This window comes from Zosterops lateralis (genome assembly GCF_965231275.1).
Source record: "Zosterops lateralis genome assembly, chromosome: 3".
Lineage (NCBI taxonomy): Eukaryota > Metazoa > Chordata > Aves > Passeriformes > Zosteropidae > Zosterops > Zosterops lateralis.
Window position 1 is genome coordinate 92,936,470 of NC_139764.1, and position 22,711 is coordinate 92,959,180.

A 22,711-nucleotide genomic window follows, 5' to 3' on the forward strand; every position below is an offset into this window, starting at 1 on the left:
GGAGTGATAATACCAATAAATGCTTATTGAGAAACAAATGAATAAGATATAACTGAATATGAGATGACATGAAAGTTTAAACAAATCAATTTTATTATCATTCCTGAAGCTTTAATAAATGTGTTGTCACAACAAGTAGCCCCTTCGTTAGAATAAAAACCAGAATAACTGATTATCAAATAACTCCTGCAGTAAGTAAAGGAAAAAATTCTAATCACTGTCACTGTAATCCACATGATACTTTCTTTAAGTTTTAATGCTAAGAGCATCTTAGTTCTTTAAATACTTATATGTGATATAATACTGAATTAGGTTGATTAAACTCAATTCCAAGTATTTTAGTAGTTTAGAAAGAGAGGAGATCAAACAGTTCCTTTTTACCTGGCCGTTCCTCAACCAGCACTGGTTCAGATATCTCAGATGACTTCCCTATGCCGGCATCATTCACTGCACGGACTTTGAAAACATAGGTATGACCCTCGTGTAAATCAGTGACCTTAAAAAGGATAAAGGGCAAAGCCAATTTAAAAAACAATCTAAACTATTTTGTTTATTGATAGGAAGATATTAGCAGAAGCTGAAGTTCAAATACTTTTTTTATATATAATATTTTAATCAGAACTTCTAGTACTTGGTTTTATATTAATACTAATTAATGAAAATGTTACCTTAAAATAGCGCTTTGTAGTAGGTTTTTCATTAGCAGTGATCCAGTCTTCTGTATCTACTTCTTTATAGTCCACTAAATACCCAGTAATAGGGCTTTTGCCTTCATACACAGGAGCTTTCCACAGAAGAACTAGTGATGTATTTCTAACTTCACATATCATGAGATCATAGGCAGGACCTAAAATATTTCAAATATTGGAAATTCACTTCCATATACTGAAGTTTTTCAAGCTGTCCCTGTAGAGGTCGAAATGTATTGCTATAATTTTTTACTGTATTTGTTTTCAAAAATCTCATCCTTTACAAAACACTTGGTATATGTGGTATTTAGGTAATTTTCACTTCATGGCTGTATACAGCAACACCTGCCTTATACAATGAGTGACATTAGTATTCTGAAGCATACTTGCTTAGCTATCTCAGTAACTCTATTTTAAGGTTAAGTTAATCATGTGGAAAATCCATGCAGTTTAAGGTTTTCCAGCAAGCAAGAGAGGCTTCTTGTCTATTGCTTAACTCACCAGCCTCACATCAAAGTTGCTTCACTGTGCCTGATTCAGGTTTATAATTTAACATCAGGATTTTTGTTTTTTCATTAGTATACATGAGCCATGATCTTTCAAAGTAATCCAAAATCCAGTGGCACCAAGGGACTTTGGATCAGGCTTCTTACTCCCTGACAGAGGAATTTTTATTGTGAACTAGATAGCTGCAGCCAAGAGGAACTTCTCAGAATGAATGATAGCTGTTAGAAGAAAAATTTAAGCCAAAAATATCCTGATACTCTACTAATAAGAGTACTCTACAATTGAGAGTTTATGCTTGCAACTACCAGGTTATGTTCTTCCTACTATATTCTCCTTCTCCTTCACCTAACTCTTGAAGTGCTGTTCAGTCTAACTTATTGCAATTATTTTTTACTATACTCTTGATATTTATTTACACTAGTAAATAAATAATCATATAAATTTCCTAACATGGTCAAATACTTATGACAGAATACTCATCTTCAGTGATTTATGTTGCTTGCTTCTTGTGCTTTAGATGTAGAGCAAGGAAAGCTGAATATTTAAAGATTCCCTCAGTTTTCAAGATATTAATTTTCCCTACCACATATCTTACCATTTAAAAAAATTTGAAAAAGGAGTAGAAAGCCTTACATATGAATCTGATTGCTATTCTGGCCTACATGCTGTTAACCAATGATGAATGAACATAAAATTTCTAAAGGAAGATATTCAGCAAATAAACTGGGGGAAAGAAAAAAATTAGAAAAGTTTTTTTCTCCAAAGTAAAGTAACACAATTCAGAAAAGAAACATATTAAGTATCTGTTGCAGACCTTGTAAGGATAAATATTAGATTTCTCATGGAAAGACTTCCATTTTCAAGGAAACTAAAGCTTTCCCTCAGGGCTCTTTAAAAATCCCAATCTGAATGTCTATATATCCACAGATAATTGAAATTCCACTGTAAAATGGACCCGATAGAAATCTAGAGAGTAGAAAGAAAAGTGTAATGAAGCATGTTCTATTCTGAGGAGTCTGAGACCCCAGAAATTTATTTTTATTTAAAGCAATGTAAGATAATCCATTAACTATCATTGCTAACTCACAGAAACTCACAGAGACACCTAAGACTAAAGTTCTGGAGAAGGATGAAATAATTATGGACTCTGGGCTAAGAATCCATCACTTATGCTGGAAATCCTGCAAAAGGTTATGACCTTTCTAAGGAAACATTCTTTCTATATCAAAAGGTGGAAGAATATTTTGTTGACACTAAGAGGATATTGCAGTCACCTTAAATTAGTCCTCAGTATCTTTAGTAAGTCAGGGAAGAGGGTCAGGCTCTTTCTCCCAGCCTTAAATCTCAATTTTTTTTTTCATTATTGTTAAGCCATTGTTTAAAAATGTATTTTTAAAAAGGCTTGTGAAATATTTAACAGGTTTTGGAGATTTGGGTTTTTTTGTAGAATGGGTAATGATCTCTGCTTGTAGTGAGCGTTTTTTTTAAGTAGGAGGAAAGCAATACTGTCTGTTCAACTCATATCATAATGAGAACAATGTAATCAGCCAAACACTAAAAAGGTCAGATTGTTCATTATGAAAATTTCACTCCCCTGATTTCCTGAAAACACCTTTTATTTCTTTATATGTCATTAAAAATGAAGAATAATTTCACTTCTTTACACACTACGTAATTTCAATGATGTTTTGAAAACACTGTAGAGAGCATAATTCATAGATAATTTCTTTAGGAAAAATAATTGTTCAAATGATGATGCATTTATACCAAATATTATGAGGTTATAAGAAAATTTAATTAAAGTGAAGTGAGTTAACGTCAGGAAATTAACCATTTTGTTATTGACAACTTTGTCATGTCATTAAATTAATATGGTAAGATTTATGAACTTTGAAGAATTTAGCTAGAAAACAAACAGTTTTTCAGCAAAGAATATGAAAAATATGGGCATTTAAAAGAACTAAACTTGGAACTTTAGAGGGCAATTTTTGTTTTAGAGGTCAAATAGAGGGGAATTTGTAAGCAGGCAAATGACTTGCAGGAGCTGGCATTACAGTTACTCTACATAGCATTGAAAAATATTTATTTGGAGTAGTGTCTCCAGTTTGTACACTGCCATCCAAGAAAGCAGTGAACCAACAAGAAAAAGTTAGAAGAAGGGCAAAATTTTTTTCATTAACAATAAGGCATACATGATCTATAGGGAAGGTTGCAGGAGGAAAGATTCAGGAATACAAGAGAAACTTTTAAACTGAAAGCATAGCAAGATTAGAAATGGATCTTATCCAAAGAACTTGGAAATTTCATGAGGAGACGACTTTAAAGATAGATTAGACAAGTCTCTGTCAAGGAGATGGGTACAAGTAACCTGCAAGTGAGAAAGTAGCTGGATTTGAGAGTCTGCCCTCATAAACAATTCCATGATCTTACTGAATTTTTTATTGTTCCAGGTAAGAACTACCTTTTATCTGTAACATAGACAAAAAACCTGAAATTTCCCTTCCATGTTATGCCACCTCACTAGTAATTTTGAAAGTTTTACAAATCCAAATTTAGGAGTTTTGTGGGTATTTTTCTTTACTGAGAAAATAACTGTGTGAATATTTAGGCTCAGAACAGATAGTTTAGGTGTCAGACACATGATGACACAAACAAGTATTACAATGGATTTTTAGGTACAGAACAGAATTCAATATAAAAATAAAGCAGTATTTTACAGCGTTTGTGGGAAAAGAAGGTAGAAATATTTTAAAGTGGTAGGTCCCTGTGTTCTCAGTATGGGCTGTACTTGTGACACACTTTGTTAAAGCAAATCAGTCCAGACATCAGAAATAGCTTCAGCAAATGTGTTGCTCAGTACGAGTAATGGTGTTACAGTGTTATAAAATAAGAATAGAGCTCCAGAAACCCTTTTAGAGCTTATTTACAGGTCTTGAGCATTGCTGGCCGGGACTAATTCTTTAGATGTTTACCATTTTTATATTAAAAATATTATATGTAATATATTATATAAAACTATAACATACATACATATCATATCTATTATATTATGTATTACATAACATTTATATGCTCACATGAGGTAGATTGTGGTTTAACTTCTTTTTGGTGAAGGTCCCAAATTCACAGTATTTATAATTGCAATTAATAGTCTTCTGCTGCATCTCCACTGCCAAACAACAGACAATCTAAACACAGGGTTTGGGTACTGGCACACAGCCATTCCTACTGCATGTTTGTTAGCACATTTTTTCTAACAGCTGGCCAATAATAATCTCTCAGGTAACACCTGAGTACAACCTAAGGGAAACACACATACATCGACACAGTATTTGAGAGTAGCAGACTAGCTGTGCTACTTGTCTCTATGTCAAGAAACAGGCCTCTCTTATGTGTTATTTATGACCAAAAGCTAACATAGTTTTTGAGTCTGAAACTCCAGGAATATTCTTAATAGACTGCATTTATGGTGCAGAGATATTGTACAGATGATGAGTGTGAGGTGAAGCTTGTAGGGCTTGAAGAGGTGATAGAGACACAAACGTAGACCAAAGGTTTAACATTCTTCTGAGCTGGTCAGAGCAGTGAAAGAAAGGACACTCAACAAGCTAAATACAGGTCGTCTATTTCCCAGGAGACTCAATGTCATCATTGGAGGTGTGGAGGTAACTTTTAACAGATCTCAGAAGCAAGGGCAATCTCAACAGGTACTATGGAAGAAATTAAGCAAAAGACATCCTGCAGAGTTTGGTGGAACTCTGTGGCTGTGTTTTAAGGACTTTATATTGAATTAAGATTCATGAAGAACTGATAGACTTACCAGGTTCTGGCATAGTCCAGGCTTTACACTTAAAATGCTCACTGGGATCTGAAGGTTGACCTATTCCAACCAGATTTGCAGCAGCAACTTTGAATTCATAGAAGGCATCTTCAATCAAATCCTCTACCTTTTTTCATTTGAGAAAACAATCCAATATATCAGAAGTCATGATTCAAATTCTATTAATAAATACTTGAATATAAACATTAGTTAATTAATTACCAGGCCTTACTGCCATGCTGAAGGATATAATTTCAAGATTTTACTATTAAACCAAACTCACTGCAGAGCTGATATAATATGTCCACGTTTCAGTCACATCATCCTAGGAATAACAGCACTCATATATTAGCATGAAAAGTTGTAAAGGTTTAGAGCAAAGGTTCAAGGAGCCCAGTCAATGAATGACCACTAGCAGATACTTATGGGTGACTGTTCTAAAATTAAATATCTTCTTGCATTGCTTGTGAACAGCTGTTCATAAGCCATTCACTTAAGCAAGAGTTCAAATGGTGTATTGGTTTAAATGGACTCAACTAGGAAGAAAAGGAAATTATAGTAAACTAAAAGAAAAAGCAATCCAATTAGTTCTACAATGTGCTTATATAACTCCAGGAAAGAGCCTCTCAGTAGTATTTTGTGGCTTGTGTGAATCTTTCTCTTAATGTTGCCTACAATTATAAAGTGAAAAAGTAAGCACTGGTAATGGGATGAGCAGAATCCAGACTATTCTTCTACAAACATCTCTGGTAAATGAGCTCTGATTTATCTAATGAGCCCCTCCCCACACAGCATCTCAGATTCTGAGATCAAAGTAGAGGACTAAAAGGCATGAATGTCTTGACACCCAGAACAGCTCATGGCAGCAACCCTCTTCCATCCTTCTTCTAGAACCCTTAAATACAAAAAAACAGGTCTTTGACATCTGATTCCTCTGAATAATATTCCCACAAATATATTCAATCACATGTCTCAAGAGAGACAGCTGAGAGTAGTGCTCCTAGTGGACATACCAGATAGTTTTAGATTTTCATGAATAAATAGTTCTCTTTGAAAAGGTGAGATAAGAAAGGATTTTGGTGTGATTTTTTTAATTATTAGAAAGATTATGGTAACAAATGCATAGGGTAGCATCAAATACATGACCAAAGCAAACAAGGTAACACAGGAAAGTCAGGTACTAAAATAATTTCCTGAAGACAAGGAGCTATATAGTGTGACCCACAAGACAGAATAACAGATCACCCTGTAAAAATTAATTTGAAATCCCAGGTTATTCAGGGAAAGAATATTTGTGGAGTTTCCACAGAATTATTTAATCAGAGAAGGTTAAACCTTCAGTGATTTCCCAGTGCTGCACTGAGTATCTCGGGCATTCTCTGTTTGCAGTATGTCATAAAATATTCTGTGCTATAAAAGCTGTCTTGGTTTTATTTCCCATCAGTATTTCAGATTCTAGTCATTCAAACTAATGTACAAAGCTTCACCTTTAGGCATAAATGCAGTTACTGGCAGGACCGACACTTAAATCTAGTTAAATTCTCAGTGGTGGCCCCTAATTTACATTACTCATTTGTTTACAAATGCATTAAAAATAAAAATATGTGGAAAGCATTGCTTAAGATTGCCCTTTCATGCCTATCCTACCTGCTCTTTTTTATTTCTCACCATCCATGCTCCAGCTGCTGCATCAGAGATGCCAGTCATAGAATCAGTCACAAGCCCACATGCACCTGAGTATTCTGCCTGCCTTTCTGTGCATGAAACATTCTTCCTAGCTCATCTGCATCATCTTCTACTTCAGTGTCAAATACCTGCAAGGCTTACTTCTGTTCTGAGGCTTTCAGGGAATTTGCAGAAATAAAATTTTAAGTATTTGTGAATAAAATCTGATTGTTTAATTTAATTTAAAAAGCATCACATTGATTGATTCCTTGCTATAGCCTGTCTACCTAACTCTTCTTCATGGAAGTTCACATCCAAATTTTCCTATTTTAAGAAACATTTAATATATTGCAAGTGCAACCAGAAGTAATTTATTTCAAAACTGGTAAAACTCTGTAAAGGAGGTGACAAGACATAAGACTGAGTTCATTAATATACATGCTTTTTCAGCTGAAGGCAGATTTTGAGAGTATAAACAGGGACAGTTATATTTTTTCTCAACCCATCCCCATTTCATTTACAAATCCTCAGCTCTACAGAGAGCAGTTATCTGTCCTGCTAAATGCTTCTATCCTTTCTCTGTATGTTGTTATAGTGGTGATGCATGCAGTGATCATTAATGAAAATAGCTTGTAGAACATTTTATAGCTCATCTTGTTCCTTCTGAAAAATGTGATTCACACTTTTCCCTCAAAAAAATTTCTTATCTGAATATCCTTATTCATATTAGAATTTCATAGTAGGCAATGGCACCGATTCTTTAGTCCAGGTCTAACCTTGTTGTACTCCAAATGGAAGTGCCTAGTTTTGTTGATGCAAGTATTTAAAGAATTTCTCCATTAAAAAAGGTCCAAAGAAAAAATTCAAATCAACTCCAAAAATATAATGATCAAAAAATACTAACCGTATAAATGGTCTGGGTAATAAGGGAAGAATTGACTTCATGCCAGTTTTGATGGTTAGCTTCCCGTTTATCCATATAATAGCCAAGGATTGGTGAACCTCCACTGTATGTGGGTGCTTTCCAGCCAAGGGTCATTGAATGCCCATCACAGTTCAGAAGAGTGATACCATGAGGGTATGAAGGACAAGCTAAAAGGAGATAAGCTGAGAGTTAGGACAGAGTCTGAAACACTGCAGTGTAGAAGTTGCTTAGCATTTTCTGCTTCTGTTTTCTGCAGCATACTGCTCTCAGCTGCATAATGAGAACAAAGTAGTTGTAAAGTTGCTAACCAATATTCATTTTATCACCAGATACAAACATGAAAGGTTTTAAAACATCTGCCTAATGTTTTGTCCTCTCAGAAGGTAGCAAGGAAGAATAGATGATCTTTGCAGGGAAAGAGTAATGCCTGCAAGTGTCCTCAGACCAAAAATTATGCTAAAAGATTTACGTGGGTCAGAAGATCTCTTCCTAGTTAAAAAAAAAAACAACAAACACCAAGCTGCTCAAATACTTCTGGAGTATGGTCAAAAATCATCCAATTAAAAAAAAGAAAAAAGATGATAAATTTGAATGACATTAACTCATATGACTGACTGATCTATGGCCACCACAGTTTTCCTGTACTATCCTGATATTATATGCTTTATTCAGACTGCGGCTGCTTTTTTGCCCTCCAAAGAATAGAAGATACTTAGACTTTCAGTAACTTAACCTATGTTGAGGCAGAAAAGTAATGTCCTTCATGAGGTTACTTGCATGGGTTTACTCCCTTCTGTAGCAGAAGCACAAATGTCACCAAGGCAACTTCCTAGGGATTAAAAAAAAAACTTTTTCTGACCTTTTTAATCCCCTCCCTATAGCAAGCACCCCATGTAGCAAGCAGTTTTGCATTTGTCCATACTAGAAAGTCTGCCCAAAATACCCCTTTCTTGGCTCTGGGGTGCTTCCATCGGTACAGCTAAACACCTGGCCCTAAAGCTGATCTGATATTTTCAGGTGAATTACCAGTACAACTCGAGAGAATGTAACTTACTTCATTCAGAAGAGAATACATTAGCAAAGTCATTAGTACAGTCCCTGATTTTGTATCTGTACTAGTGATCACCATGAAAAACAGATAGTAATCAGCAGAACTGCCCTTTCATTCTTCTTTTTTTTTTTTTTTTTTTTTTTCCAGATATGGTGCTATACTCAGAGGTCACAAAATGGAGCCTTTGTGTTTACTGCCACTTTTTGGTAAAAAAGAATGACCATAGCGAACTCCTGTAAATAGTCTTAAAATAATAGTGCAGAAAGATTCTGGCCATGTTAATGTTAAGTCATCCATAAATAGTCCTGCTAACTTCCTGTAAAATCTACAAAAATGGATAAAAGCCACCCACATCCCATAAGTGTGTGTAAGATCCACATGCTCTGTTTGGTGATATGCCCCATGCAACCCTCATCTCCAAAGCATACAGTGACAAATAGGTGCAAGTGCATTTACAACATTGTGGTGATAGAGGTGCAGGTGTCCATCCATGCACCACCTACCCATATGAGACACACTTCCTCCTAAAAAAGTCAAATAAAGTAACTTTGTCAGTCACATACAAATATACTTTCAATTGACTACCTTGAATTATAAACCTTTAGAGGATTATTTCTTACAAGTATGTGTACTGGTCTTTTCCCAGAGATATGGGGCACTCTGCTGGGGAAAACACGTCCTATTTAAAATTTTTCAGTATGGAGCTGACACTGTCCCTTAATTCAAACCGAATACCATGATAGCCCAGATCTGTGTGCTCTTTGTTGTAAATACTTATTCAACCTTTCAATAAACATGTACCATTCCCACTGAAGGTTGCACGACTGTTCTTACACAGAAATTTTGTTTGTAGGACACCAGAGGAAGTAGATTGTGCTCCAACCTGGAGCAAATAAAGGCCATTTTCTGTTTGGTTCAGCTATGCAGTAATAAAGCTTACTGAAACTCTTCTAAATGGAGCAGATTCCATGCTAAAAAGTTTTGCTCCACTACAAGTCACTTAGAAACTAATTGTCTAAACTAATCAGTATTTAAATTTCTTTGATACAACCTAGGAGCAAAAGGCAACCTGGTCACTAAAATGCATCTTATCCAATATTTCTAACAATCATTATAAATAACTTTTTTTATAAAACAATGTATTTTCTCTAGAATAGCCACATGCCAGAGAATAGACATCATTAAATAGATGTGCATGACGGCTGCAAGGTATATTATTATAGTAAATCAGACCAAAGGAGATAATTGCTGAAAATATGTCACTCATTTGGGAAACAAGAAGCTGAGTTGCACAAGAATCACACTTACTAAGGGCTGCCTGCACTGTTACAGCCTCCGACTCCTGCGAGTTTTCACTCAATCCTACAGCATTCGCAGCTTTCACACGGAACACATATTGCTCTCCAGTTTCCAAACCATGAACAACAAACCTGGATTAAAAAACACAGCATCATATATTAGCATATATTTTAGGGTTATTCAGGAATCATTCTATGCTGTAATATGAAATTGTTGTATCAAATAAAAAGCTCAACTTCATGAGTGCTTCACAAAGGAAAATATTTCCAAGAGGGAAACTGCAATACAATGGCATGATGTAGTACAATATAACTCGATGGGACACTGTAGCAAAAATCACAGTACTCATTAGATTGTCAGTACTGATCTAGCAGGTGAAGTCAGATAAAACATAATATACTCCCTCTGAACTTTGGCTTGCTAAATTCTAATCTATTCTGGGAAGGAACAGTATTTTTCACTGTAGTTTTATAGTCATTGTCAAAAATAGTTTTCACTTTTGATCTGAGGTTCTAGTTAATTACTGTACTAAATACTCAGAGCTATGCTATTGTAAGATATCTTCACGTATGAAGAAATTAAATGGTTTTTCTTATTTTTGTGTTTTCCCAACCCACTTTGACTAAGAATTATATCTACTTTTTCTTTGATCAAATTTCTTGACTACTTGAAAAAAGGACTCATCAGAATACAAAGTCACTCAGGTAATGACTGACCTTATACACTGAACAAAATACTTGTTATAGATATACTTGTTATAGAAAATACAAACTACAAATCTAAACTTTGCATTTGGTGACTGATTCCAATAAAAGTAAGTATGATTTTTCACAGAGAAAATTTCTTGAAGAATCCCATAATGAAGTTTGATATCTTCAGGAAGGAGTAAGAAATCATTAGAAATTCAAACAGTGCTAAAGTCATGACAAGAGAATTAGAAACAGGGTTTACTGTCCTTTATCCAGAGATGTAACAGATCAGGGAGTTCTGATGTTTCTGGAATGGGACACTTGGCTTTCCTGCACAATAGTGTCAGCTGCCAAAGCACTTTTGCCACCATATTTATAGCAGAAATGGTATGACCTTTTGCTGTGTTATTCATGGACTATGATAAGGCTTTAGAATTCCCTCTCCTTTCTCATACTGTTCCTTATCAGGTCTGTTTACCCCACAACAAAATTCATACTTAAAAAGAGCATATTTTGCACTTGTTCATGTCCTCTGAACTTTTCTCTAGAACCTGCTCTTAAAACTCAAAGTCATGGAATAGAAAAAAATATGCTGCTTCTTGGAGAAAAAAAAAAGGTGAGGAAAATTGCCCTGCAATTTGGAAATCTTGGCTCTGAGAGTCTGCAGACTGTTTTTCTTCACATGCATTCAACATTCTTCTTCAATTATAACCCTATGGTTTAGCACAAAAAATGTCTTAAAAATATCCTACAGTTTTCATATTTCCCAAAAATAGAGAAATATTATCAATACCTGTTATATTTAATAGGTTTATGGTTACTGGGTTCCCAGCGATTTGATCCCACCACAGAATAGTCAATGTAGTAGCCATATAAATCCTCTTCCTGTTTTGGTTTATCCCATTGAACTACAACTGATGTCTTTGTATTCCTTGTGGCCACCACCTGACCAGGTGCAGATGGCAAAACTAAGAAAAAGAGATAAAACATATAATATTAGTAAATACATAAAAATAAAAGTAATTTGAACTAGATGAAACACTGTATAATTTGATCATATTTAATCACTACAGCTATTACTCCTCCTACCATGTAAATATTGTTATATGACATGCATTTTAATATATTTCTTTCACTCTAAGTCTGGATACTTATATATATGTGTGTATACAAATAAGGTTTTTTTCTATTTTTTTCTTAGAATGCTCTAAGATGTGAGGGTCCTTACCTAAATGATTTTATACAGGTTTATGATAGTCAATTATAGGAATATGCATTTTCAAATATGATAAAAGCATATAGATATGAAAATGTTCACTCTCAAATTTCTCTCAAATAAGAGGTTGATGTATAGCTTATGTCCTTGTAACATTACTGTGTCAGTAAGAAATGCACACAGAGATAGGATATCATGAGGATTAAGAAATACTGTCTTACTAATGACAGCCCCAGTTCCAAAAATATGAGCTTTTCAGGATAGGTTTAAGCATATATTTGAATGTCAGAAGTTTATCTTAAAGTAGCTAGATGAATGTTATAGAAGCATAGGAACACTGGTTGGAAGGGATCTCTGGGGATCATCTAATCCATCCACCCTATCACTGAGGCTGGGATCATCACCAACAGTAATGTGTCAGTCACGGATTTGTACGACTCTTGAAACCTTCTGACTGGAGATTTCACAGCTTACCTGCGCAACCTTTTCAAGCACTGCACTCTTGCACCTTGCACCTTTCTCATTAAATGAACATGTCCAGAATGAACTTACTAAGATACAATTTTTGGCTCTTGCCAAAAAAATTGTCATTTGTCAAATTTGTCATTTGACAATGCTGAGAAGTTTGACACAATCATCTTTGTAAGTCTTCAAGCTAAATAAACACCTCTCTTCATAGGTCACAGTCTCTAATCCTCTGGTCATCTTGGTTCCCATACAGTGGACCTCTCCACTTTACAACCATCCCTCTTGACCAAGGAAGCCAGAACTGGGAATCAATACTCCAGGATGAACCTCAACATCACCAAGAAAAAGAGGTTAAAACTTTCTTCAATCTGTTGACTACAGTTCTCCCAATGTACCGTAATATGAAGTTTACTTTACATGCAAAGAAAGTTTGTTGTTGTTGTTGTTTTACACCAATCTAAACAGATGAAAGTGCATAAATAGAACCAGAAATATTGGGATCCAAATGGAAAAAAAAATCTTAGCAAGAACCAGCACAGAGTCTGTACACTATAAAATATCTATCTGATCCTTCATAATGTAAGAAACTACAGCAATGTCTCAGCCTAACATGACAGGTTAAGACAGGCACCCAGTACTCGCCTTTTGAAAGTATTTTAATTTCCTTGGATTGATATTACAGAGAACAGCAAGCAGCATGAAACAAAAGAAAGGCAGCATGTTTTCCACTTGGTCTTTCAATACTAAAATAAAAATTAATACTTACACACTACTATATGCAATAAAATAAGATCAAATTGATTCAGTCTAGATATACCTACATTTAGGCTTTTATGTGTGTCTACAAGCACATATTCTTGAGCTGCCGCTATCCTCAAAGAGCTGGAGCTTGACTCAGTTACACAAATAAAATAATTTAGGGCCATTTTGGACCACCTGTCATTCTTCATAGAGTTCTCAGATATGACTCGGGAGATAATACCTACAGTCCTCTGAAATGGCAAACTGAAAGCATTTGAAAAGAATGTCTCTTTGGCCAGTTAAACTGAGCCTTCCATCAGTGCTCAGTAGGGTCCTGAAAATTATTCCTCTCACTCCAAAACAGACACTCTACTACTGTGACATGGGGATCTTATGACATCAGCCAACTTATTTCCCAGGGTCAAATTGCCAGTCAGAACAGAGGCATCTACTGCACCTCTAGATTTAGTCTCAAACTGAATACTCTTTTACCATGGAGTTAAATTGCATCATTTTAAGTGTTATTTATGATGGCCAAGGATACCCCTACCATTCTTTAGTTCCTGCTCATAAGGTGCCCATAATCCCTGTGTAAGGACTGCTGTCCACATGAAGGTGTCTCAGCCACCCTTAAGAATATCATACCAAGTGCAGGCAACTAAAAGGAGACATGTTTCTGATATATTTTAGCTCAGGTGGCAAACTCTGTCTCTGAAAATACTCCTGAAGATGCTCTTTAAAATAGATTCTTCTGCTTTGTGCTTTATTTAAAACTGTGAGTTATGTAGAAGGTGTTGCATTAACCCCTAAGGGATAGCTTATTTTCTGTACTAAATGCAATAAATACAGTGCTTTTCTTCCTTACCTTGGGGAATGTGGAATGGTTTAAATAATTTATATGCATTAATGAGACATCACATCAAGAATATATGAAAGAAAAAGATGCTTTTACTTATCATGTAGTTACAGATCAAACTGAAAGTATGGATTATATTTTCTTAACTATGGTATATCAGATACTGTAAATATTTTGTATATTACTAGAAAGTGTACTGGTAAGATATGTGCAATTAAGGTGACAGTTATCAATTCATCAAGCTGTTATGTGTGGCTTCTGCAAAACTGCAAAAACAAAACAAATATTTCAGAAAATAAGATGAATAACCACTCCCTAAATTTTCATTTGTGTTTTTGAATGTGACCTCAAGATAAACACTTCACTTTCATTTGGAAAATCAACACTGAATATGTAGTTGTATATTTCCCTTTCCCTGAAGTCTACTCATCTGTATGACACAGGAATAGTGCACCAGCAGTAATGTGCAGCTCAGAATACTAAGAAAGAAATGAAAGTTTACCTTATCTAGCTGAAACTGTAGGGAATTATGTAGTATATAATTACCTGAGCCAGAAAATATAATTATCAAAGTTAGTGATCAACCTATTTTTTGATATCACATTAATAGAACACTGAAGAGTGAATAACTAAAAATAATTTAACTTTATACTGATTATTCTTTTCAGTATCAAGGCTTGTGACCATTAGGAAAATTCAGGAAAGTCTCTAAAATTAAGCATCTTTATCTTTTTCAAATCCTTCACAGAACTGAACACAAATAAACACAAATAAATTACTGTAATTGTAGTTATACTAATTTAATGAGAGTTGTCTGTTTCCAGTTTGTAAAATATCTATTGTTTTTAATATTAATATCTTATCTTGTTTAAATATTAATATCTTAAAATTAATAATATTAATATTAATGTCTTACAATTAATATCTTACCAATAGTATCTTGTGGCTGAATAGGTTCTGTGATTTCAGATGGATCACTGATGCCATTTTTGTTTGCTGACAACACTCGGAAAACATATGGTTTTCCTTCTGCAAGGTCAAACACTGCATAGCGAGGAGATTTTACTGCAACCTGTGCATTGACTCTTTGCCAACTTCCACTGCCAACCATGGACTGCAAAAACACAACAAAAAAAGCCACGAATCACTTCTGTGAACTGTCAAAAAATGAACACGTTGCTGTATTGCATCCTGTCATGGATTTATTTAAGAGTTTAGAGAAGGATCACTCTCAAATGCCTGACTTAAACATATGCAAATTCTCATAGCTCGTGCATTCCATTACTCTACCAAAAGGTCTGAATAGCTCACTGCCTCCTTGCCTGTCTTGACTTCAATATATGCACACTTGTACATACAGCTAGCTTTCTTTTAGGGCTGTGAGTGTCAACTGTGATTGATCCCAAAAGAATTACTTTCATGTCCTGCAAAACTCACGTGAACACTCAAAGGTTTGGAGTCAAGCAAACAAGCTCTAATCCAAACTTTGCAGAAAGGTAGGGCAGGAAATGTTACTTTACTCACACCTTTATATTTAATTATTCTGTTGAGTAAGGTCATGTCCCCTAAAAGCATTCATCAAATGAAGTAATTACTTTTGAGTATTCTCAATGCAGCAGCTGAGCTTATCATCTCCACAACTGCACATAGAGGAGAGCCAGCAAATCAGTACTCTGAGAGAAGTCTGCTGTCCATTAGATTTCCCACATAAACTGTGTAACCGAAAATTAGTCATGGAATTTTTCTGAAATTTTAGTAAAACCCAAATGCCTAATAAACAGATTGAAGAAAATTTCCTTGGCACATAGATAGGTGCATACAAATTATATGTTTACAAAATTCTGGAACAGAAAGTCTGGGAACAAAATCTGATAGACTGTGAATTTCTTAGAGGTGGAACAGGGTTTTGTGGGTGCTTGGAAACTACCCTGTATATAATGACACCTACAATAGAAAAATAATAATAATAATGTAAACAGCTGAAGTCCATGTATCAAAATCTTTCTCATAGGTAGTGAACCCACCTGGTGTTCTCAACAGAAAAAAGAAATATAACATCAATTTTCTTCATAATAAAAAGCTGCAAAATAGGAAATAAATATAATTTTGCTATATATTTTACTTCCTTCCATGAAAAACAATAATTTCTTCTTTTCACAAAGAATCAGCATTGCATTTTGTTCTGCAGTTTGATTTATCTGTTTAAAAAGTATTTCAAGAGAAGACAGAAACTCATTTCCATTTTGTGTCTCTTGAAGGCTTTACAAATACATTTTTATTCTTCAGGACTGAATCTTCTTTATTTGAAATAAAATAATTAGAAACTGTTCTAAATTAACAGATGACAGGGGAAAGCAAAAAAAATAAACATTCACCGAGAACTAAGATAGAACTATATAACTAAGCTGTTCTATATATTAGTTATTGTTGCAAAAAAATTTAGATTCAGTATTAATTAGTACGTCTAACCTCTTTTTTCTAACAATAGCCTTTTAGTCCTCATTCTCACTTTCCTTCAGTAAGTTTGGTGTTTAATTGAGACTTTTTTTCATCATTGTCACTGCTCTGTAGTGTTTTTGGAGCTATATAAATTTATTTGTATAAAACAAGCAGATAATGTATATTTTACAATTCATTCTTGGAATGAAATTCAGCTAACCAAATGTAGGTGACCACTCAATGAAAATCTACCTCTGTGCTTTTTATCTGAACTATTTCTGCATATTCTGTATCTAATAAGGTATTTCCATGACAAGAACTGGTTCAAAATACTTACATTGATATTCTTGAAATTTATAGGTAAGAGAAGACATATGTAAGTGGGAATAAATGCAAGAAAGACATTATATTTAATTGCATAGAAAGAAAAACTGGATATTTATTTATATTAAGATTTTCATTACTTCTTTTGAATGTATAAGGCAGAGAGGGAGAAATGGTCATGTCACCTGGAAAATTTAACCAGTGAGTGGTGTTCACTTTACATGGATTTGTTCAGCATCCAGCAAGTAATGGATGAAGATCATTCTTCCCCTGTACTGGGCACTGGTGAGGCAACACCTTGTGTTCTGGTCCCTTCAGTTTAGGAAGGACTTTGAGATGCTTGAGCACATCCAGAGGAGGCAACAAAGCTGGTGAAGGAATTGGAACACAAGCTCTGTGAGGAATGACTGAGGGAGCTGGGAGTGTTTATCTTGGAGAAAAGGAGACTCAGAGGTGACCTTATCACTCTCTACAACTCCCTGAAAGGTGGCTGTAGTGAGGTGGGGGTTGGTCTCTTTCTCCAGGCAGCAACTGACAGAATGAGAGGACACAGTCTTAAGCTATGCCAAGGGAAAAATAGGTTGGATATTAGGAAAACGTTTTTACAGAAAGGGTGATAAAGTACTAAAATGGCCTGCCTGGGGAGGTGGTGGAGTTACCATCCCAGGATGTGTTTAAAAAAAGACTGGATGTGGCACTTGGTGCCATGGTCTAGTTGAGGTGTTAGACTTGGTTTGGACTTGGTGATCTTGAAGGTCTCTTCCAACCTAGTGATTCTGTGATTCTGTGTGAATGTAGAAATTGCCCATGGAGTTCTTTTGAAGTGGAGGGGGGTTTTGTGTGTGTGAGAGGGAAAACACAAGGTGAGGGGCTGCAAAAAGAGGAGTGACATGCACAGGACAGCTGGGAAATGAACTGCGGAGGAATGTGCAGAATTTTACATGTGAGAATAAAAAAACTTGCATAGTAAGGCCCTGAGAAAAGGCTGTTGCAACATTCATGGTGCAAATTGAACATATGGCAGTCTTATGAAGAGGTTTAGTGTTTGTGGATTGTTAAGAGGGTGCATATGCTAGAGGCATAATTCATAAAAACTAAATATAGCTTGACCTGTAAGTGTTCTAGAGGTCAGGTATGAAGTCCATTTTACCTACCAGGAAAACTTTGTAATAAGTTGCTATAATATAATTTAGAAACATGGCTCAGGAAAAGATTTATCTAATTTTTATTCACATAAGTAGATGAAGAACAAACCTCTCCTACTGTGAACAGTGAAGCCTCTTCCAATTCTAAGAGAAGAGGAAGGCAGCTATGAAGAATACCAGGGACTAGTGAACCTAAGACAGGCATCTGCCTTTTTGCTGACCTTACAGGGGATAAATTGGAAATGTCAGTGTATAGTGGAGGCTGCCATAAGCCTGCAAACAGCGAGGGTCAAAATATGAGTTAGTGTTTATTCTTTGCTCTACTGCAGAACAAACAAAAACTTCCCTTTATTATAGAAACACTGAAAACTTACAATCATGCCTGTAGGACTGTGAAAACTATAGATTTTTTTTGGGGGGGGGGGGTTTTGTGGGTTTTTTTAACTGCTACTTTATATAATCATTTGTTCCCATTTAGACAGCAATAAGCAAATAGCATAGGGGAATCATTTTCTTTGGACCTTGAATTTCAATGCTCATTAAAACTTGCAGTAAGACATTTGATTATCCATGCTTCTCTAATATCCCACTTCCAAATCCTGCAAGACCACAGGAAGTGTCAGTTTTATTGCTCATTCTGCTGTTCTGAAAATGGGTTGAATGTAATTGCACACACCAATGAAGCACCTTTCAACAGAACACCACTATGCAGTGCAGTACCTTCTCAATGAAATACGTCAGTGGCTCCCTGCCACGGGGAACAGGTGGATCCCAGCTGAGTACAACATATGTTTTGCTGATTTCTGAAGCATGTACATTGGTGGGAGGGCCTGGAATCTGAACATCCCCTGTAAGATTAATAAACGTAGCAAGTGTTAAACAGCAGATTAACTCCTGCATCAGCATTCATGCTGCAGCTCATCTTTCTGATTCAGCTTTTCCACCCTGCACTGCAATGCTCTGTTATTAGGGGCTGTGATATCATCTGTGCAGTTCACTTGATCAGTTCAATTAAATTTTGATAAATAAAACTGCAGTATTAATAGCTAATTACTTACTCATTCAGTAAAGGTTAAATGTGCTCCCTGAAACTCTCTACATTTGTCACACTTTTTTCATTGATTGCATTTGAATTACTTCAATTTGCTAGTAAAAAGCCTACTTACTATGTGCAAACACTTCTGATTGAAGACAGAAATCTAAATATTTATTATGATAAATTAGAATTTAAAAAATAGCTGTAATGGAAGTACAATCAGAAAAGCACCTTTAAAACAAAGAAGAAAGCAGGAAAAAGGAGCAGAACCTATTAGCAATATATCTTATAACATGATGGTATGATCAGCTGTATAGTGTAAAGCACTTCTAAAATCTATGAATCAGAGACATAAAAATATGTCACCAGCCCTCTGATGACTCCACTACGTAGTGTGGACTCATCAAACCCCACTCACTCTGCAGAGTTACCAGCAGTGTTAGAGACAACCTGCCTACCCTGGACAGGCTGGAAGAATTCAGTTCAGCTTTTCGTGGTCCTGCTCACTGACCACAACATGAGAAAAATCTGGTTCTGCTGTCCAAGGAATTACAATAAAACAGCACAAGATGGGAGAGTGACCTGTCATGGACCTGTGATGGACTTCTACACAGCAACAGCTACACAGTCCTGAAGGATCTTTGACTTGGTAGTAGGTCAGAAAAAGCAACTCAGCAGACACCAAAAAATTTTCTCTTTATAGCTTGTGATAGAAAAAAAAAAAGGTTTGTTCTTTGAAGGTAAATTTTTCCACTTCTCAGGCAAAGAAAAGAGCATATATCCTCTAAATGTTTAAGATTTGTCTTTAAAAAAGAGAAAAAAAAATTCAGTAATAATCTCTAAATCATGGCAGTGATATTTTACATGATTATACATATCTGTAGAATGAACCGGGCTCAAAATGTACACTGATATTATTTCATCATATATATTTATCAAATCAAAATCAAACCTTTTTTAAAGCAAACTGATATATCCAATGAAAATTTATTTCTCACAATGCTTTCTATATTTGATCTCCTACAACTGTATTTTTTTTTCAGAAAGGTACATGAATCAGCTGAGTTTAAGATTAAATTGATGACACATAGTCAAGAAAATTACAATAATCCTTCATATCATTAAAACAAAAGGCTTCCAACTGATTTCAGGTAATGAAACTCAAGATCTGTTCTTTCATTCTTGAAACAAAAAAAAACCTCTCATACTTTGTAATGATATAACATGGGGATACAGAATGGTTGCCAGAATGGGACAGCTTGCAGTAAAAAGGAAAATCATTTGTGGTCTACACAATTGCTCTTTCAGAAATAGGCTCCAGTCTTGCAGATGAAAGTAGTGATCTACATAAAGAGTGATATTTGAATATTCATACTCTATTAAATATACACATTCATGTGACCAAAATCCAAATATCATTATTTATGACTATTCCAGAGTGGCCATTTACTGGACCTGATCATTCTAAGGCAATCCTGAAAGCAGAAGAATGATCTGTGAAGCCAAACAAGACAATTACAATCTGATATTGTCATGTGCCTCTGATCCTGTAATACCCATATCAATTCATTTAGCATACTATTACAAAAATAGAGAAACTTCATCTGTCCTGTCCGTGCACCATGAATGACATTTAATATCTGATTCTCATTCAAACTACATCTGTTCTCAGGTGATATCTCTTTTACTGTGTTATTTTTGGAGTTACAACTTTATGATCTTTGTGGAAGATAGCAGACAGACACTTTTTTAAAAAATTTTAAGCCATTATAGTTAATAATTTTAACAGTTTAAGTGTAATGAAGGTCATTATTCAAGTCTAAAAAACAAATCATTCCATAGAAAAACAATCAAAACCAGAAAAAAAATCAAACTTTATCTCAAAAGTTGTCAGGGATCTCTCCAATTCTCCTGAGTAAAAACATTACTTAGTCTACAACCTTAAGAATAACCTCTGTATTCAGGTAGATATATTAATTAAAGAATTGATATGGTTTGTGTACGTTTTCATGAGAATGGCACTAACTTGCTCATATAGTCAAAATCAATCCAGAAAAAACTACACTAAGCTACCAAAAAGCTGGAAAGAGGGGAATCAAATGCCCAAATGGGCAATTAAATGTTCAGCCATTTAACTCAGCTTAGCACTAGTAAAAGGAAAAGGTGAGAAAATGCTGTCAACGTATCATAAAAGTTTTGCTGTTGAGAGTCTGATGTTCTCCATCCTTTTAGAGCTCACTGTTCATTTGTGTTCTCTCAACCTTGCAAGTCATAATGTGTCTTTATTTCTTAATATAGAAACTTTATCACTAGATGGATTTCTTTTCAAGTTATGTTTCTAATTATGATGCAAAATTCCTGGAGTATAAGCAAATGGACTGAAATTGTAGAAATGGTACATACCTTCAAGGTCATCCTTACTGATGACAATCTTTCGCCCTTCGTCCACATGAACAGCTGTTGATCAAAATATTGAATTAGTTTCTTGAACTAGTTCAATATATTTACAAATGTAGCAAAATATTGTTTGTCACCTGTTCAAAAGCCTGTATACCCTGTATACCTCTGTTTCTATGTTGTTATTAAATCTTTCCCCAGACAGAGTCAACTTGAAGTCATATACTGGTTTATTCACTTTCACAGGAAAACAGGGCATGATGAGACTACTATTCAAAGATGTGTTAAAAAGCAAGAGTCATAGTCACAGTAGATGGATTTGATTTTGAGACAGATTAGTAATCAAGTGTATCATGAACGGTACTTTTGTTTTAAGAATTAATCATAAAGCATACACACATACATAAAACACATGCAAAGGAAACTGCATATTCAGCTCAGATTTCACAGGCAACATTGGGACAGTGCTTTAAGGTATTCATAATTACTTTAATTCCCCTCTGACTAAAAGGAAGACATGAAACAGAAGGTGTGCATGTACATCATATACAGACTCTGCACAGGGGTTTAGGACAAGGCTAAAGCAATATGCTACTCCCCAGAGCAAGTCAGCTTACTCTAATCATGGAGAAGCTCTCATAATGCTACTTTGCACTCTGTAGTGAGATATTCAATCAAAGGAAGAAATAAACTCTGCTCCTTAAGTTAACTGGGCAAACAGAATCTTTTTTTTTTTTTTAAGAAGCCTTGAATAACCTACTTTGTGTTCTCTCCAGGTCAACAGGGTCAAGTGCTGCAACGGGTTCTGAGGCTCGAGAAGGGCGGCTAATGCCAGCAGTGTTCACTGCTCTCACACGGAATATGTAAGACCGTCCCTCTTGCAGACCAGTAACAGGATACTTGCACACTTTTACTGGAGCATCATTGCACTGGACCCAGTTTTCCAAACCTACTTCACATCTTGGAAAACCAGAAGACAGCATTTGTCAGTCTCATCTCACAATAAATATGCCCCTTGCTACCCACACCAGGTTTGAACCACGGAAGTCACCTTTGCTAGGCTGAGGAGCTAAACCATACATCTCATTCATGAAAGTCACACACTTTGTACACCCTTCTCTAATCAGAGATCCAATTCCCACTCTGTTCATATTTTTTCAAAATGCAAAGGTCATTTTCCTTCTTCCATGGTTTTTCACCTTTTCAGATCTCTCTACCTCCTTTCTGTTTGGTTCTCTTCCTTGTCATGTAAAGAATAAATTATTCACTTTCATTTTTAATATTCATCCCCACAGAACATGATGAATTTGCAAGATTCACTTAATCATTTTCATTTCTTCCTTGTCATATTTTCAAGTAAACTTCTTTGTGCTTTCCCTCCCAAAATGGGAGTATAGGAGTCACCAAGAAGCAGAGTGATGTCCTCATACAAACTGCTTTGTGT

General features: G+C 35.3%; 1 protein-coding gene and 1 long non-coding RNA gene across 4 annotated transcripts in view; one reads left to right on the forward strand and one right to left on the reverse strand.

The window, feature by feature from the left end:
• The window catches only part of MYOM2 (myomesin 2), an 80,083-nt gene that overhangs the window by 28,515 nt on the left and 28,857 nt on the right, over positions 1 to 22,711 (reverse strand). Inside the window, exons 13-22 of the mRNA XM_083857512.1 lie at positions 22,028 to 22,227; positions 21,274 to 21,327; positions 18,555 to 18,682; positions 14,857 to 15,040; positions 11,439 to 11,613; positions 9,966 to 10,087; positions 7,582 to 7,773; positions 5,017 to 5,139; positions 669 to 847; positions 382 to 496 (exon numbers count right to left, since the gene is read on the reverse strand). Coding sequence (XP_083713638.1) covers positions 382 to 496; positions 669 to 847; positions 5,017 to 5,139; positions 7,582 to 7,773; positions 9,966 to 10,087; positions 11,439 to 11,613; positions 14,857 to 15,040; positions 18,555 to 18,682; positions 21,274 to 21,327; positions 22,028 to 22,227 — 1,472 coding nt within the window. The remainder of the gene's footprint in view (positions 1 to 381; positions 497 to 668; positions 848 to 5,016; positions 5,140 to 7,581; positions 7,774 to 9,965; positions 10,088 to 11,438; positions 11,614 to 14,856; positions 15,041 to 18,554; positions 18,683 to 21,273; positions 21,328 to 22,027; positions 22,228 to 22,711) is intronic.
• On the forward strand, positions 3,195 to 22,124 carry LOC310907350. Of its 3 annotated transcripts, none has more exons than XR_014589605.1 (5): positions 3,195 to 3,646; positions 8,805 to 8,863; positions 11,194 to 11,261; positions 12,541 to 12,679; positions 22,044 to 22,124. It is a non-coding gene; the product is annotated as an uncharacterized lncRNA (long non-coding RNA). The 3 variants fall into 3 exon arrangements; XR_014589606.1 differs by lacking the exon at positions 22,044 to 22,124 and adding an exon at positions 10,634 to 10,660 and having other exon boundaries at positions 3,197 to 3,646; positions 12,541 to 13,803; XR_014589607.1 differs by lacking the exon at positions 22,044 to 22,124 and having other exon boundaries at positions 3,199 to 3,646; positions 12,541 to 13,803.